Source organism: Microcebus murinus, chromosome 18, assembly GCF_040939455.1.
Source record: "Microcebus murinus isolate Inina chromosome 18, M.murinus_Inina_mat1.0, whole genome shotgun sequence".
Taxonomy (NCBI): Eukaryota; Metazoa; Chordata; class Mammalia; order Primates; family Cheirogaleidae; genus Microcebus; species Microcebus murinus.
In genome coordinates this window covers 27,105,930-27,119,888 of record NC_134121.1, presented here as the reverse complement: position 1 = coordinate 27,119,888, position 13,959 = coordinate 27,105,930, and the positions used below count along the sequence as shown (strand labels likewise).

The window sequence follows — 13,959 nt, the reverse complement described above, 5'->3', positions numbered from 1 at the left end:
TCATGTTCATCTTGTACTTTCCCTTGATCCTTTCCTGAAATCAGTCATTTCTTCAAAGAGTCCTGGCTCCTTTTAGTGGGAAATGGTACTTAGAAACCAAGATCTGGACAGTAGGCATCCTTTGCACCTACTCTGACTTAGAGGAAATTGGGATATTTAATCAGAAACTCCACCAGGGTTGGAGTGTTAAGAAAACATGACTCATGCATAGTATACTTAATAAATATTTACTGAATAAATGAATGCAATGAATAAATGGAGATAAAAAGCACTTGGCAGAGTGTCCAACAATCAGGCCAGCAACCATTACAAGAGAAACAAGACAGACAAATTCTGGGGCAGAGAAGTTGTCTTATTTCAGCCACTGGAAGAGAGGAGAAAAGGTACTTTTGGGAAGCCAAATTGTTGGTGAACAAGAGGAAAAGAGGAATGGTAGTTTGTGTCATGTCCAGAATTCTCGGTAAATGTAAGGACTGCTAAATACAAAAGCACAGAATTCTGATCCTGAGAAACAAATAAAGCAAGCTCAGCTATAGGCACAATAGACTGAGAAGTTGACCTTTGATGGGAGGGCCATCCACACCTCTAGGAATGAGCTAGTTTATTTAGGAACAATTTTACAAAAGATGAGAGGCTGGACTTTACCAAAAAGAATCCTTAGTTCCCAGGCCCACATTCGTATGTAAAACCAAGCACTATACTACTGATTACAAAGATGATGAGGCTACTTAAGTAAATTCAGTCTATGACCTAAAAATCGTTACTGACTCTAGATGTTTCCTGTTTTATACATATACCTAGACAAAGAACAGGGTAGATTTTTTGCCCTCCTCAGACCAATCGATCATCAATGGATTAGTGTTGACTTCAAACAGCCAAAAGGAATCCCTTCCTTTCACTAAAACAGAACCAAGTCACAACGATGTATATCACAGTCCCATCTTTTAAAACCTATACATTAATAACTTACTCAAATACATTTATCTGCAGCTTTCCATTGAGACTGTCTACAACGTGAATGTTTGAAGGAAGACATCAAGAACATTCTACTTGCAACAATCTTATACTACAAGTTTTGAAAAATTTCATTGATCAGGTTCTCATACTTACCTTTTTTATTGGTTGTGAAGTACTTGGAGTCAGTCATGATTTTGGATCTTTAATGTGCACCTACAACAAAAGAAAATGCAGCAAAGTATCCAATTAATTTTTTTTTTTTTTTTAAGAGACAGGGTCTTGCTCTGTTATCCAGGCTGGAACTCCTGGGCTCAAGTGATCTTCCTGCCTCAGCCTCCCAAGCTGAGACTATATGCATGCATTACTATATGTATGGCTAATTTATTTTCATTTTTTGTAGAGATGAGAGGGTCTCACTATATCGCCCAGGCTGGTACTGAACTCCTAGCCTCAAGTGACTGTCCTGCTTCAGACTCCCAAAGCACTGGGATTATAGCCATCAGTCACCATGGTTGACCTAATTTTGGTTTTTTGGTTTTTTTTTTAAGAGACAAGGTCTCAACTCTGTCACTCAGGCCGGGGTGCAGTGGCACAATCATAGCTCACCTTAGCCTCAAACTCCTGGGCTCAAGCAATCTTCCTCACTCAGCTTACAGCTGGTACTATAGGTGCATGCTATCATGTCCAGCCCAATTAATTTTGAGAACACTTATATTTAAGAATTTCTGCACTCAAAAGTGAGTATCTTCTTCCTTACTACCACCAGTGCTGATTCAGGGATGCAGAGAAAATTAAGAATGTGACTCCTGCCTCAAGGAGCTAATAGGTACAAAATCTAAAGACCAAATGCAATCAGGTACTAATTTGAACCTTATCAGGACTTTGTGATTTTATCCACAATTATCTCCTCAAAGCCTTCAAGAGTTAGACTTTTTTTTAAAAAATCTTCAATTAGTCATGCAAACATTTAAGATAAGTTTATTTGTTTTGAAAGATTTCTCCATTACTTTCCACTCAGGAAAATATGGTTACTTCCTGGTTACTTCTAGTTACTTGCTCAAGTGGGAGTTACTCCAAAGCACGTACTCTGAAGCAGTTTAAGGGCAAAAGAGAAAACAATTTTGCCAATGTACACAACATTACATGCAACTTTCAGTAAAAAGGAATCTCTTTCAGAAAAAAAAGCCTAAATAAATAGGACAATATTCTTTCACAACAAACATCTAAAGAGGCAAAACATGCCCTACACATGACTTTTTTTTAAATTGTGGCTTTCTTATTTCTAACAGTCTACATCTAGCCCAACAGTATTTCAAAGAATAAACAAACAGTTTACAGTTAAAAACAAGGCAAAAGACTGAGATATTTGTGTAGTCGGTCACACTGAATACAATAGAGAATCAGAACTGGTGTTAAAACTTAAAAGAACGTGGATCCAGCCTCAGCTCAGCTAGTCTGTCTCAATTCCCAGGAGAATTAATCCAGCTGACACATGGCTCCACTGGCAAAACAAAAACTGCACAGCAGGATTGGTCATACTTCTCACAAAACAATGACACAATGTTTTTTGATTTAAGAAACTCTAGGACTTTGTCCAATGTACTTTATTTCTTTAAATATATTAAAATATTCCTTCTACACTAAAAAATGAGTATCTTCTTATTCCTTCCACCATCATTAACATTATTTATTACCAACTTCAAGACTAGACACCCTAGCACCTGCTCATTACCAGTAGGTCAATATAGCATGAGTGATAACACATTTGGCAAACAATGGTAAATGTGGATTTGGGAGAAAGGATCTAAGCACCAAACAAATCAATGTCATTAAAGAAACAGAAAAAAAAAACCCAGATAAACATAAAGTAATGAAAAAAATCTGGTTCAAATCTGATCTCTAGGGGGGGGGGCGAAAAAAAAAAAAATCTGATCTCTAAAATGTGCTACTTCTACAATTTGATAGAAATGAGACCCAATTGCTACCTTTCCAATCAGCTAATTACTATTTATAGTCTTGATCCTAATATAATAGTTCTTTATGTTGTACCAGAATTTTACTGAATTACCTTGTTAAAAGGAGGTAGAATTCACAAATATCATTACAGAATATGGAAATTTGTTACAATTAAAAATGAATCTATAACAGAGGCTTGCCTTATGTAATGTTTTCATAATGCCTTTCTAGCAAAAATTCAAAGAATGTTATAATCATTTAATCCATTCACAATGTAAACTAAATGTGAAGTGGGCAAATGAAGAAAAAACTCCTTCACATTAAAGATCTGGAATAAATATGAAGTTATCTATAAATTTACATATACAAACAGAAAAATCAGTAAACAGAAATGATTACTAGAGCCTAAGAGGAGGGTTATAGCTCAAATCCATTAGGGGCTGTCTAGGGTGCTATTATGCCATTCTAAGTCTTCCAGGAGCACCAAAATTTAAAACTTGTTTAAGATTCAGAAACAAAACGTCCTTGGAAATTTTCATCCAGTCTCCTCAAAAAGTGCACAAAAATTGTTCTGTTTTCTAAAGCTCTCGTGAATATACAAACATATTAATTTCTTCACAGAAATTTTTACCACATTCTGCTAAACATTAATTAGCCTAATCTTAAATCATGCTTTTATTAGCTGCTCACATATTTCATTATCTCCCCTAACAAATTTCAATGTCAAAGAATATATTTCTGTCCTGTTCACTGTGAACATTAAGTGTTCTTATCTTAACTGAAGAATAATGCACCCACCTAAAAAATTTCAGGGAAGAGAGGAGGGCCAAGTATCTTTAGAAGCCCATAATGTAAATCCTAAATTATTACTACGAATTCCTGCTCTAAAGAGAAGGGATAAACATACCACTCTCTTTACTGTTGTAAACAATAGTAACGAAATAATCCCTATCTGTATTGGCAGAGAAATATTACACCAAGTTGATTCCTGCCTTAAGTCAAAATAAACTCCAAGAAAAATGAAAATAGTCTAAGCAAGAACAAATGAGAATAGTGGTTACACAACACTGTGAATGTACTAAATGCCACTGAACTGTTCACTTTAAAGTGGTTAATTTTATGTGAATTTCACCTCGAAAACTTACATTTTTTAATGAGATGCCAGATAAGGATAAGATGCCAGATACTTAATCACATGCCAGATAAGGACACAGCTGGATTCTCCAAAATATACGATGGCAAAAATTGATGTATGCATTAGAAGCCACAGAAAAAGTAGACAAGATGGAGCTCAAGAAAAAAATTCAGTACTTGCCGAAGTGCCTCAAAAATCAGTCTTCTTCTAGGGGAAGAAGAAAAAAAGAGTTGCTTCAGCAGAGCCCCAGAGGCAAAGCCATGATGGCATCTGAACTCACACCTTTCCACCAGATCAAACCAGACAAGTCACTGGCTTTTCTGTGGATTTATGGTATGGCCTAGGGACATTGTTAAACAACAAAGCTGCCACAGTCAAAGCACATAATCACTCTTACTTGTCCTAGACCAGTGTGTGACGTCACTGCATCTCAGAAAGGGCCTCCCTACACAGGATTACATATCTAGATTTAACATAACCTAGTTTCTACCAAATATAGGTTGTGAAAGTCCCTCCTCTCCTGTTCCTCCCTGTCTCCAGTTCCCCAAATGAGAAACTGAGTGGCAAAATAAGATTAATAGCTCAGCAGAATAAGGTCAGAGAAAATGTAATAGGGTCTTAATTTCAAATGGCTCCCTGAGAAATGGCAGCTAAATTAGGATTGGTGAGTTCACAATGCCCTTCTTTCCCCAAACTTCTTTACACAGTTCAGTGCTCATAGTGAAAAACTGGCCAAAGTTATTATAAAGCAGAAAGGTCATTCCTGCAAACGTTTATTAGAAGGGTGAGAAGTGCTAAGATGATTTCTAATCAAATATTCAATAATAATGCAAAGACAATAGCATCTTCAGGTATCATTTAGGTCATAAGAAATTATGAGACACTTAAAAGCTAAAAATCACCTTTAATTTCTAGTTAAATATGACAGACTACAAAGTAATTTGTTAATTTTATACACAAAGCAGCTCAAAAATTTTACATCCAATTTTTAACTGAAATACCAATAAACTCTGAAAATTTAAGCCTGGACAGAAAGAAGGAAAAGAGAGAGGAGGAGGTGTCCTATCTAATGTGTTCCTTGTTCAGCTTGGTTCAAACCTGTGCCTAACACTTAATATTCTAAAATATGGTTCTTTTATGGAAAAAAAAAAACACAAAAAAAGGATGGAAGAACGTCTTTGAGTCTCTTAATACACAGTCAGAATTTGGGATTTATATTAATTTTAACATCCTACTTTTGTGAGGCTGTTTGCAGAACACACTATTCTTTCTGCTTCCTTGGGAGCTTCAACTGTTAAGATACCTGCAAACAGTTCTCACCTTACCACCACGCTTAGTCATCATGGGAATGTGTTACACGTTTTCTTGTACAGCTGCATCTCCTTCATCTGCTGCTTTCTATTATTACTTTGTAAGTGTACCCTGAGGCTAAGCAATAGAAGTATACAAGGAAAGTAATTAATAATTTAAATTGTTCCTCACTGAGACCACCTTCCTTCTTAGTCATTCTGCCTTTCTAAGTTTACTGCGTTTTATTTACTGTTTTTAAAACCACAATGGTTATGATAACAGCGTTGGGCAATTTAAAAACATTTTTCTTTTCAAAAGTCAAGTGTAATGAAGCATTCATGCACCCCATATAGAAGACTGCTCTGAAAACAAGCAGCTTGAATAAATTCTTTGCATTCAAAGAACACCGAAATAACAGGAAGTTCCAGTTACTTTACTTCTAGAATATCTACAGCCTTTCCCAAACCAGACCGTTGCTGCTACCCAGAAAAAAATTCCAGGCTAAGATTTACCTGCATTTGCTTACCCCTTTCTCACATCGGGTCAATTCTGGAGTTTTCTCTCCCCTTCCTAGAGTCAGGAATTCCTCTTCTCCCCCCAGGTGGTCAAGACTCTAGGGATATGTTTCTCCATTATGAGGCGAGGAAGAGGTGTTTCTTAGCCTCAAGTTACCAGAGACAGGCGAGGTTTGCCCATCAATAAGAAAACCTTTTGGGGAAACCCTTTTCCCTTTCGCTAGCTGGACACGTACCAATCTCTCAAAGAACGTCGCCTAGAGGGAGGTTCTCCCCACGGCCTCTAGCCTCTACCGGCCACACCCCTGGCCTCTGGCTCTCCTAAACCCCCAACTTTGAAACACATCTTCCCGCCCCCACCCCTGCCATGCCCCCGACTACCTGCTGCCACACCCAAGAATTCCCTCACCCCACCACAGCCACCACTTGGGGACCCTTTCCTCAACCCTTTTCTTCACAACGGTCACACCCGACGGCTCCCTCCATCCTCAACGGTCACGGCTCTTAGGATTTCCTTTCCCTCTGCCGGTCTCGGACCCGGCGTGGGATTCCCCTTCCCTCTCCTCCTCCCCCATCAATTAGGGACACACCCCAAAGTCAGCCGCCTTGAACTCACCGGAGGCAAGGGCGGGGTGGCGGCAGCAGCCGGAGAGCACAGCCGGGGTGGTGTTGTAATGGTTTCCTGCCCGTCACGATTCTTTCTCTAGGTCTAAGCCACTGCGCAAAACCCACTTTGCCAGGGACAAAGATGGTGGGCAGGAAACTCTGACGTCAGAAAACCTCGCCATGCGACGTCATCGGAGCGCGCGGGAGACCCAGAAAGGAGGTGATCTTTGTCGCCTTGGAGACGGAAAAATTTCGCTTGGCCTGGGCAAGGCCTGAAGACCTGGGCCTCAGAGGATGTTCAGTGGCTATCCCAAGGGATATTTTAAACAAGGTGACATTGTCTGGATTTGTTTCCTGGCACAAGAATTCTCTGCAAAACTTAAACATGGGGTGAAATGTTCTGTTCCTTAAAAAAAAAAAACACCTCAGCTAATTTCCCTGGCAGGCTAAGAAGCGGACAATGATGATCCAATCCAGGACTATACTCTGGCAGTGGGGCTAGAGGAGAGTGTGCAAGGAAAAGAGGTTGAGCTGACACCAGATCTGAGTTAGAATCTGTCCCCTGAATGTGACTGGGAAGTTGCTTAACAGTCTCCTCAAACTTAGTCTTTTTATCTGTGAAATGAAGACAATGTATAATCTCTCTCTGACACGTGAAGCCTAAACGGCATAAAGTAGGAAAAGTGCCTAGGATGTAATAGGTATGCCTACAAAAAAGTAAGTTTCTTTCAGAAAAAAATTAAGACCTAGATTCCAGGATCTGGAACTGGAGAACAAGGTTGATGAGGCCAAACGAAACGCTGTCAATGAAACTAGCTGTCCCTAAGGTTTATTTGAGGGTGTGGAGCAAAGGGATGAATTTTTTTTTTTTTGTCACATATTTGCCCATCAACTCTAGGAGTCAAAAAGTGTATATGTATTTTAAAGCTTCATGCTTAAGTAATCGGACGTATGTAAAAATTTCATATATCATATTCATGTATTATTATTTCTTCTTTTATTAAAATAGGAGAAATTGGGAACCTAGATGTAAAACTAGAGAATGTAAACCTTTATGGTAAATCAGGTAGTTGCATAATGTTGTAGAAGAATATTTTATGAAACAAGAAAATTTACGATAAAATGTTAAGTAAAAAGATTCAAAACAATATAATATACAGTATGAATACATATGTATAGAAAAAAGGCAAGAATATTTAGCAAAATGTTAAAATGGTTATTGCTAGATTGTGAGAGTTTTAATTTTCTTCCCAGTATTTTTCTGTACTTTTCAAATGTTCTACACTGAACATGTATTTATTTCTATGATTGGAAAATGCTTTTCAAATCATTTTTGAAAAATATATAATGATATAGAAAAATGCGTTAAGATAATGGTAAGGGAGGAAACCCCAACAAGATACAAAACTCTAAATCCAGAGAGTATCTATACCTATTAGAGTGGTTCTATTTGGGTGGTAGATTACAAATGTTATTGTGCTCTTTATATTTTTTGTATTTTCCAAGTCTTTCTCTAAGAAACATGTATTTTAAGAATATGGCTGGGCGCAATGGCTCATGCCTGTAATCCTAGCACTCTGGGAGGCCAAGGCAGGCAGATCACTCAAGGTCAGGAGTTCAAAACCAGCCTGAGCAAGAGCAAGACCCCCATCTCTACTAAGAAATAGAAAGAAATCAATTGGCCAACTGAAAATATATAGAAAAAAAGTAGCCAAGCATGGTAGCACATGCCTGTAGTCCCAGCTACTTGGGAGGCTGAGGCAGAAGGATTGCTTGAGCCCAGGAGTTTGAGGTTGCTGTGAGCTAGGCTGATGCCACAGCACTCTAACCGGGGCAACAAAAAAAAAAAAAAAAGAAAAGAAAAGAAAAAAATAATAAATAAATGCTATTTTTAAAATATACCATCAAAAGCCTTTCAGATCGCATCCTCCTCCAGTTTTGTGTCAAAGTATTGCCTGTTTTGGGACTGTGTACCACTGGGGTACTTCTACCTATCTTCTTTCTGGCTCCTTTACCTCTACTATTAATTCACAGATATTTATTGAGGGCTACTATGTGCCAGCAATTGTACTAGAGACCCAAATTTAAATAAAACCTGGTCCTTATCACCAAGGTCTAATGGGAGACCACCCAGGAAGTCATTGAAATACTCCAGCCACAGGATAATGGTGGCTTAACCAATCTAGTTAATATTTACTGAGCATATATTCTATGTAAGTTATTCTGCTAAGTACTTTGCCATTATTATATTTTTAAATTCTCACAACCTGATAACCAGGTAGGTACTATTACTTTCTCTATTTTACAGAGATACAGGAAAGTTAATGGTGGAATTAAGATTTGAACCCAGGAAGTCTAACACTAGAACTGATAATGCCCGTGTTTTAGACTTGGGCAAGAGATAATCATGGTACCAGTCATTGAAAATAGGAAAATATAAGAAATGGCTCAAGTCTGGGGAAAGTTGGGAGGTGGTGAGTTTATTTTTATACATGATGGATTTCAGTATAGATGTCTGTCCAAGAGGTATTTGACTGTATGTGTCTGAAGATAAGGAATGATCTGGAATTGAGTTAGATTTGTGAACTAGCAGCATGTACATGATAATTTAATCTGTGGAAGTGAACATTACTCATGAAGAACGTGGAGAATGCGAGAGCTTGGGACAGAAATAGAGGAAACCAAGAATGCAAAGAGGACTGAGAAGGAATAGGCAGAGAGGTGGAAGGAAAAGCAGAATACTATGATATTTTAGGATGTTTTCATAGTTCCATGAAAGTAGGCACTATACTAATCTGTTCACTCTTGTATATGTGAGTCCTAGCCCCCCCCACTCATTAATATATGTTAAATAAATAAATGTATGACTAAGTGGTCAACAATGTCAGTTGCTATAGAGGGGAGAAGGAAAGGCTGAAAAATGTCCACAGGATTTAGCAACATGGAGGTGTTGATGTCATTGCTGAGAGCATCAGTAGAGATAAGAAGGCAGAAACTATCCTGTGATGTTTGAAGATGAATTGGAAGTGAGGAAGTAAAAACAGGAGTTACACATAACTCGTAAGAAAGTATGACTGGAGAGAAGAGACAGAGGATGGTATTTGAGAAAAAGAGTGGCAAGGATTTGTTTTTAAGTTTAGTTCTATACTCACACATTTTCTCTACACTAACCGTTTAGCAATAACAGAGGTTTAATTATCTTCCATACATACCATTCTCTACCAAAATCTCTATCTCTAGTCTTGACTTTTTCCCCAAATTTCATCACCAAATTGATAACCATACTGATGGGTAATTATTAATATATATTTATGGTCCACCAAAATTAAATCATAAGTAGATAGAGGACATTAGAAAAACCTGGTGCCAGGTACAGCTCCCAGTAGAGAAAGGTAGATTTCATAAAGAAGATGTCAACAGAAAATCATTAAGAAATTTGATTCCTAACTCTCCCCTGTTCAAAAACTTTCAATGGCTTCTCATTACCTACCATGTTCAAAAACCTCTTCTTTCCTCAGTTTCCCCCACTTCTGTGTTCCTTTCATTGGTTTTCTCATCTATATCAGAAGTAGCAATATCCAATCATAAAACTGTTATAATATTGAACAGTGACATGAATTATTATATATGTAAAGCACTTAGAACTATGCCTGGCACATAGTACGGACTATGTAAATATTTGCTGTAATTGATTATTTCAGTAAATTGCAGTGAACCGCTCAAGGCAGAAACCTAGGGGTTATTCCTGATTTCTCTCTCTTCCTCAACTGCTATGTCCAATTAATCTCCAAGTTATCAATTCTACCTTCAAAATATATCTTAAACCCATTCAATTCCCTCTATTCTACCTCATGAGTCCAAACCACCATCACCTCTTGCCTGACTCCTAGACGCTTCTAATTCTTCTCTAGACTATTCTCCATACAGAAGTCAGGGTTTTAACTCGTTTTTGAAGTGTAACATACATTCAAAAAAAGTGCATGCATCATAAATGTAAAGCTTGATATACAAAGTAAATGTTGTATGCCCGAAAAATCATCAGAGGGTCATCTTTTAAAAATATAGCCCAGCATGATAGTTTACACCTGTAATCCCATCTACTTGGGAGACTCAGGTGGGAGGATCACATGAGCCCAGGAGTTGGAGGCTGCAGTGAGCTATGATCGTGCCACTGCACTCCAGCCTGGGCAACAGAGGGAGACCCTGTCACTAAATATTATATGTATATATAGATAGATAGATATAAACTTGATCATGTCTCTGGTGTATAAATTCTTCATGTGCTTCCCATTGCACTTGGACTAAAATCCAGGCTCCTTCCAATGGCCTAAGTCTCTTGCATAGTGTGGCCCCTGTCAACCCAACAGGACTTTACGCCTTTTTGTCATTCATCATTTCACCTTTTGCTTGCTATAATGGCCCCTAAACACACCAAGCTCTTTCTCACCCTAGGGCCTTCACAAATACTGCTGCTTCTGTCTAATATTCTTATCCTCAATTCCTCATATGGCTGGCTCCTCATAATTTAGGTCTCAGTTTGTTCTCAGAAGGACATTCCCTGATAATCAAGTCTACAAGATTCTGCCCTTCCAGCCACCATTGCCATGCCCATCCTAGCCCTCTTATTCAACTTGTAAATTACATATTTCTTAGCTTTATTATCTTTCTCCACAACTAGATTGTAAATTGCATGAGGGCAGGTACCACATCTGTTTGTCCTACTACTTTACACCCAGGAGCATAATGTCTAACACACAGAAGGTACTCAATATTTATTGAATAAATAAATGTCCACAGGCAAATTCTAAAACTAGTATTTAAGATCCTCCACAGTCCACCAAAATCTACTTTCAACACACTCTCCACTTTTCCTTTCTGTTGCTCTAAGATTAAAGCAAACTATAATTCCTCCTCATATTCTAAGCTGTTCCTGCCTGGAAAGCCTTTCACCACTGCAACTTGCTCCAAATGTATTCATCTTTTGAGGTCCACCTAATTCACAAAACTTTTAGTGGACATGTGTTACGACATGGAGTACAGAAGGTACCTGATTACATTACCTGGTAACCTGGTTATTATAGGGCAAATGGCAGAGAGAAGCTGAAATAAAATATGAGGTCAGAAACACAGTTCTTCCAATTGTTTGGTTCCATATATTTGCTTTGTTTAAGCGAGTTTGAACTACTTTATTTTTCCCAGCTGTTAGTTATTTCTTCATCTAAAGTCATTATCATATTAATCTGATGGCTCTTAATACCTTTTAACAGAAATGTACTTTTTATGGGTCATCTCTTTATTACTAAACTCTATTAATCTAAACTTGAGGGTGGGATTTGTGATGTGGTTTTTATTATTTGTTGACCGTAATAGTTGACCTTTTGTTATTCTTGACTGCCTTTCCTCTTTCTTACATAATAACTTCAGTTTATTTTTTGGAGTCTCCTCCTATTAATCAAGATGCCCTGCCCTCCTCTGTCTTAAAGTAAAATAGAGAATGGAGAGGGAACTTGAACCAAGATAGGTCAGTTGGAATTTGAATCATGAGCAGCGATAAGTATATATTGGTTAAAGTTCATTCATTGCAACAATGTTGTCTGAACAATACCCTTCCCTAATTCTTGCTAGAGAGACCCAATAGGAATATATAGTTCCTGTTCTTTCATGGCTGGCTTTACTTATTTTGTGAGCTACTCCGTATACTTCTGATAAATTACTTTTTAGTTTAAGTTAGCCTGTTTGTTTCTATTGCTTGTAACAAAAGAACCCTAACTAACAACAATATTTAACTAATTTCCTGCTTGTTTTAGTTGATGCTACTTACTTCTTAACTTTGTGTTTTTGCTATCCGCTTAAGAAAAGCTTGTACATAATAGCTACCATTGAATGAACACTTATCATGTAGCAAGTGATTTATATAGATGCATTATATCGTCTTTAAAACTCTGTAAGGTAAAAATCTGGTATCAATATGTCGTTCTCTGACAGGTATTTTTCTAGAGTAAAAAACACTTTTTAGAACTATAATTAAGGGCAAGGTACAAGATTTCTCTCTTATTGAAACAAAAGTGGTGGGCCCCCTCCCTTCCCTAGATCAAAATAGAAAAGGCTCATGAGACCAGACCCGCCAAGGACAAAACTGCCAGGCCCTGCAGAGAGGAACCACACCCAGATGTCCACCTGGATAAGAACGTTTGGGCTCTTGGATTCCACAAATACCTCCAGCCCTTCCTAAAATCCCCAGCTCTTCCCGCCAAAAGTCCCTAGCCAGGCCCAAAGGATATAAAAGGCCTCAGCCCCTTCAAAGGGCGGCGACTTCTGGGGCCCCCCTCTCTTGGGGCCTCAGAACCTCGTCCACGAGTGTATAATAAAGCCACGTGGTTTGGCCCCCACTCTTTCTCTCTCTGTGTCTGTCTTTTCGTGGCCGCCGAAAAACCTTACAAAAACAACTATCCAAACCTTGTTTTTGAGGGTTCTCATTATGCAAATCAATTATCTTTATAGCACAAAGTCTAGGGTGGTGTATTCATGGGTATTCTAGGGTGGTGAATGATACCTTCTATTTCTAGCTATTTAGGGGGAGGGAGGGGAGGTTGAACTCTCATCCAAAGTCAATAAACTTCTATCAGCAACTCAAACAAGGCAAAGCTGTATACGATGTAAAAACACTTTACAAGCCGGAAGGTCAATTACATTAGTTTTGGTATTAAAAACCTGAATGAAAGGCACTTATCTGTCAAGCCTCCCCAATTCATGCTAGTTAGAATTCATCGGGATCCTTCTGCTGGAGCACTATATTCATCCCACTAATGTGACAAATCCTCCTGTGTACAAAGGCGAGGACAACTTCCATTTGGTATAGCACATGCCTGGAATTATGCTTGAATATAACCAAAACCTGGAACACTTAAGCTACCACCTTGGATGAAAAGTAACCGCTCCTAGTTCTGAGGAACAAGAAGGAAACGTTCTCATCCTGATCATCTTTCTTTATAATCGGAGACAATAAAGCTAAAGTTCTATTTTCTGCTATGTCACAACCCCTTTCCGGAAGGCAGCCGAATATATTTCAACCACCATCACCGCTGCACCGGTACAATAAAGAACTTCCCACCCCCTCTGCCTCCGCCCTTGGCTTGATCGCCGCGGGCACGCAGGCCTCGGAAGCTGGCCAGAGCTGCTGCTCTGGAGCCAGACGACGTCACGACGCCCCAAACACTTGTCAAAAAGACCTCTGCACAGAGAGAATCAGAGCTGTGGCTTTCCGCCCAGGGTACGATGTAGACCCAACTATCAAAAGTAAAACAAACCGGAGAACTGATCGCAAAACGAGCCCGCCAAGTACCCTCTTCAATTTTAGCGGGGACGGAAGTGGAAATTCAGGTGTGGCCATAGAGTTCTCTCCTTCCGGTTTCCGGCCGCATCCGAGGCTAGAGCGCCTCTCTTCCGCCAGCCGTCCCCCGAGGTCCCCGCGGTTTCTGTTTCCGGGTGCGGCTTCTGTCA

At 38.9% G+C, this 13,959-nt stretch overlaps 2 protein-coding genes across 11 annotated transcripts in view; one reads left to right on the top strand and one right to left on the bottom strand.

The window, feature by feature from the left end:
• Positions 1-13,959, top strand: part of NLE1 (notchless homolog 1) — a 350,374-nt gene that overhangs the window by 177,910 nt on the left and 158,505 nt on the right. The gene's annotated exons all lie outside the window — the stretch shown is intronic.
• Positions 1-13,959, bottom strand: part of AP2B1 (adaptor related protein complex 2 subunit beta 1) — a 133,556-nt gene that overhangs the window by 111,780 nt on the left and 7,817 nt on the right. For 3 of the 10 annotated variants that reach the window (XM_012786268.3, XM_012786992.3, XM_012787084.3), the window contains exons 1-2: positions 6,470-6,620; positions 1,111-1,170 (exon numbers count right to left, since the gene is read on the bottom strand). In XM_012786268.3, the coding sequence (XP_012641722.1) occupies positions 1,111-1,147 (37 nt within the window). In that variant the 5' untranslated portion in view covers positions 1,148-1,170; positions 6,470-6,620. Of the gene's footprint in view, positions 1-1,110; positions 1,171-4,058; positions 4,377-5,850; positions 6,198-6,469; positions 6,621-9,949; positions 10,017-13,766; positions 13,930-13,959 lie in introns of those variants that run through there. The other 7 variants (XM_012786517.3, XM_075994370.1, XM_012786442.3 and 4 more) reach the window with 7 other exon arrangements.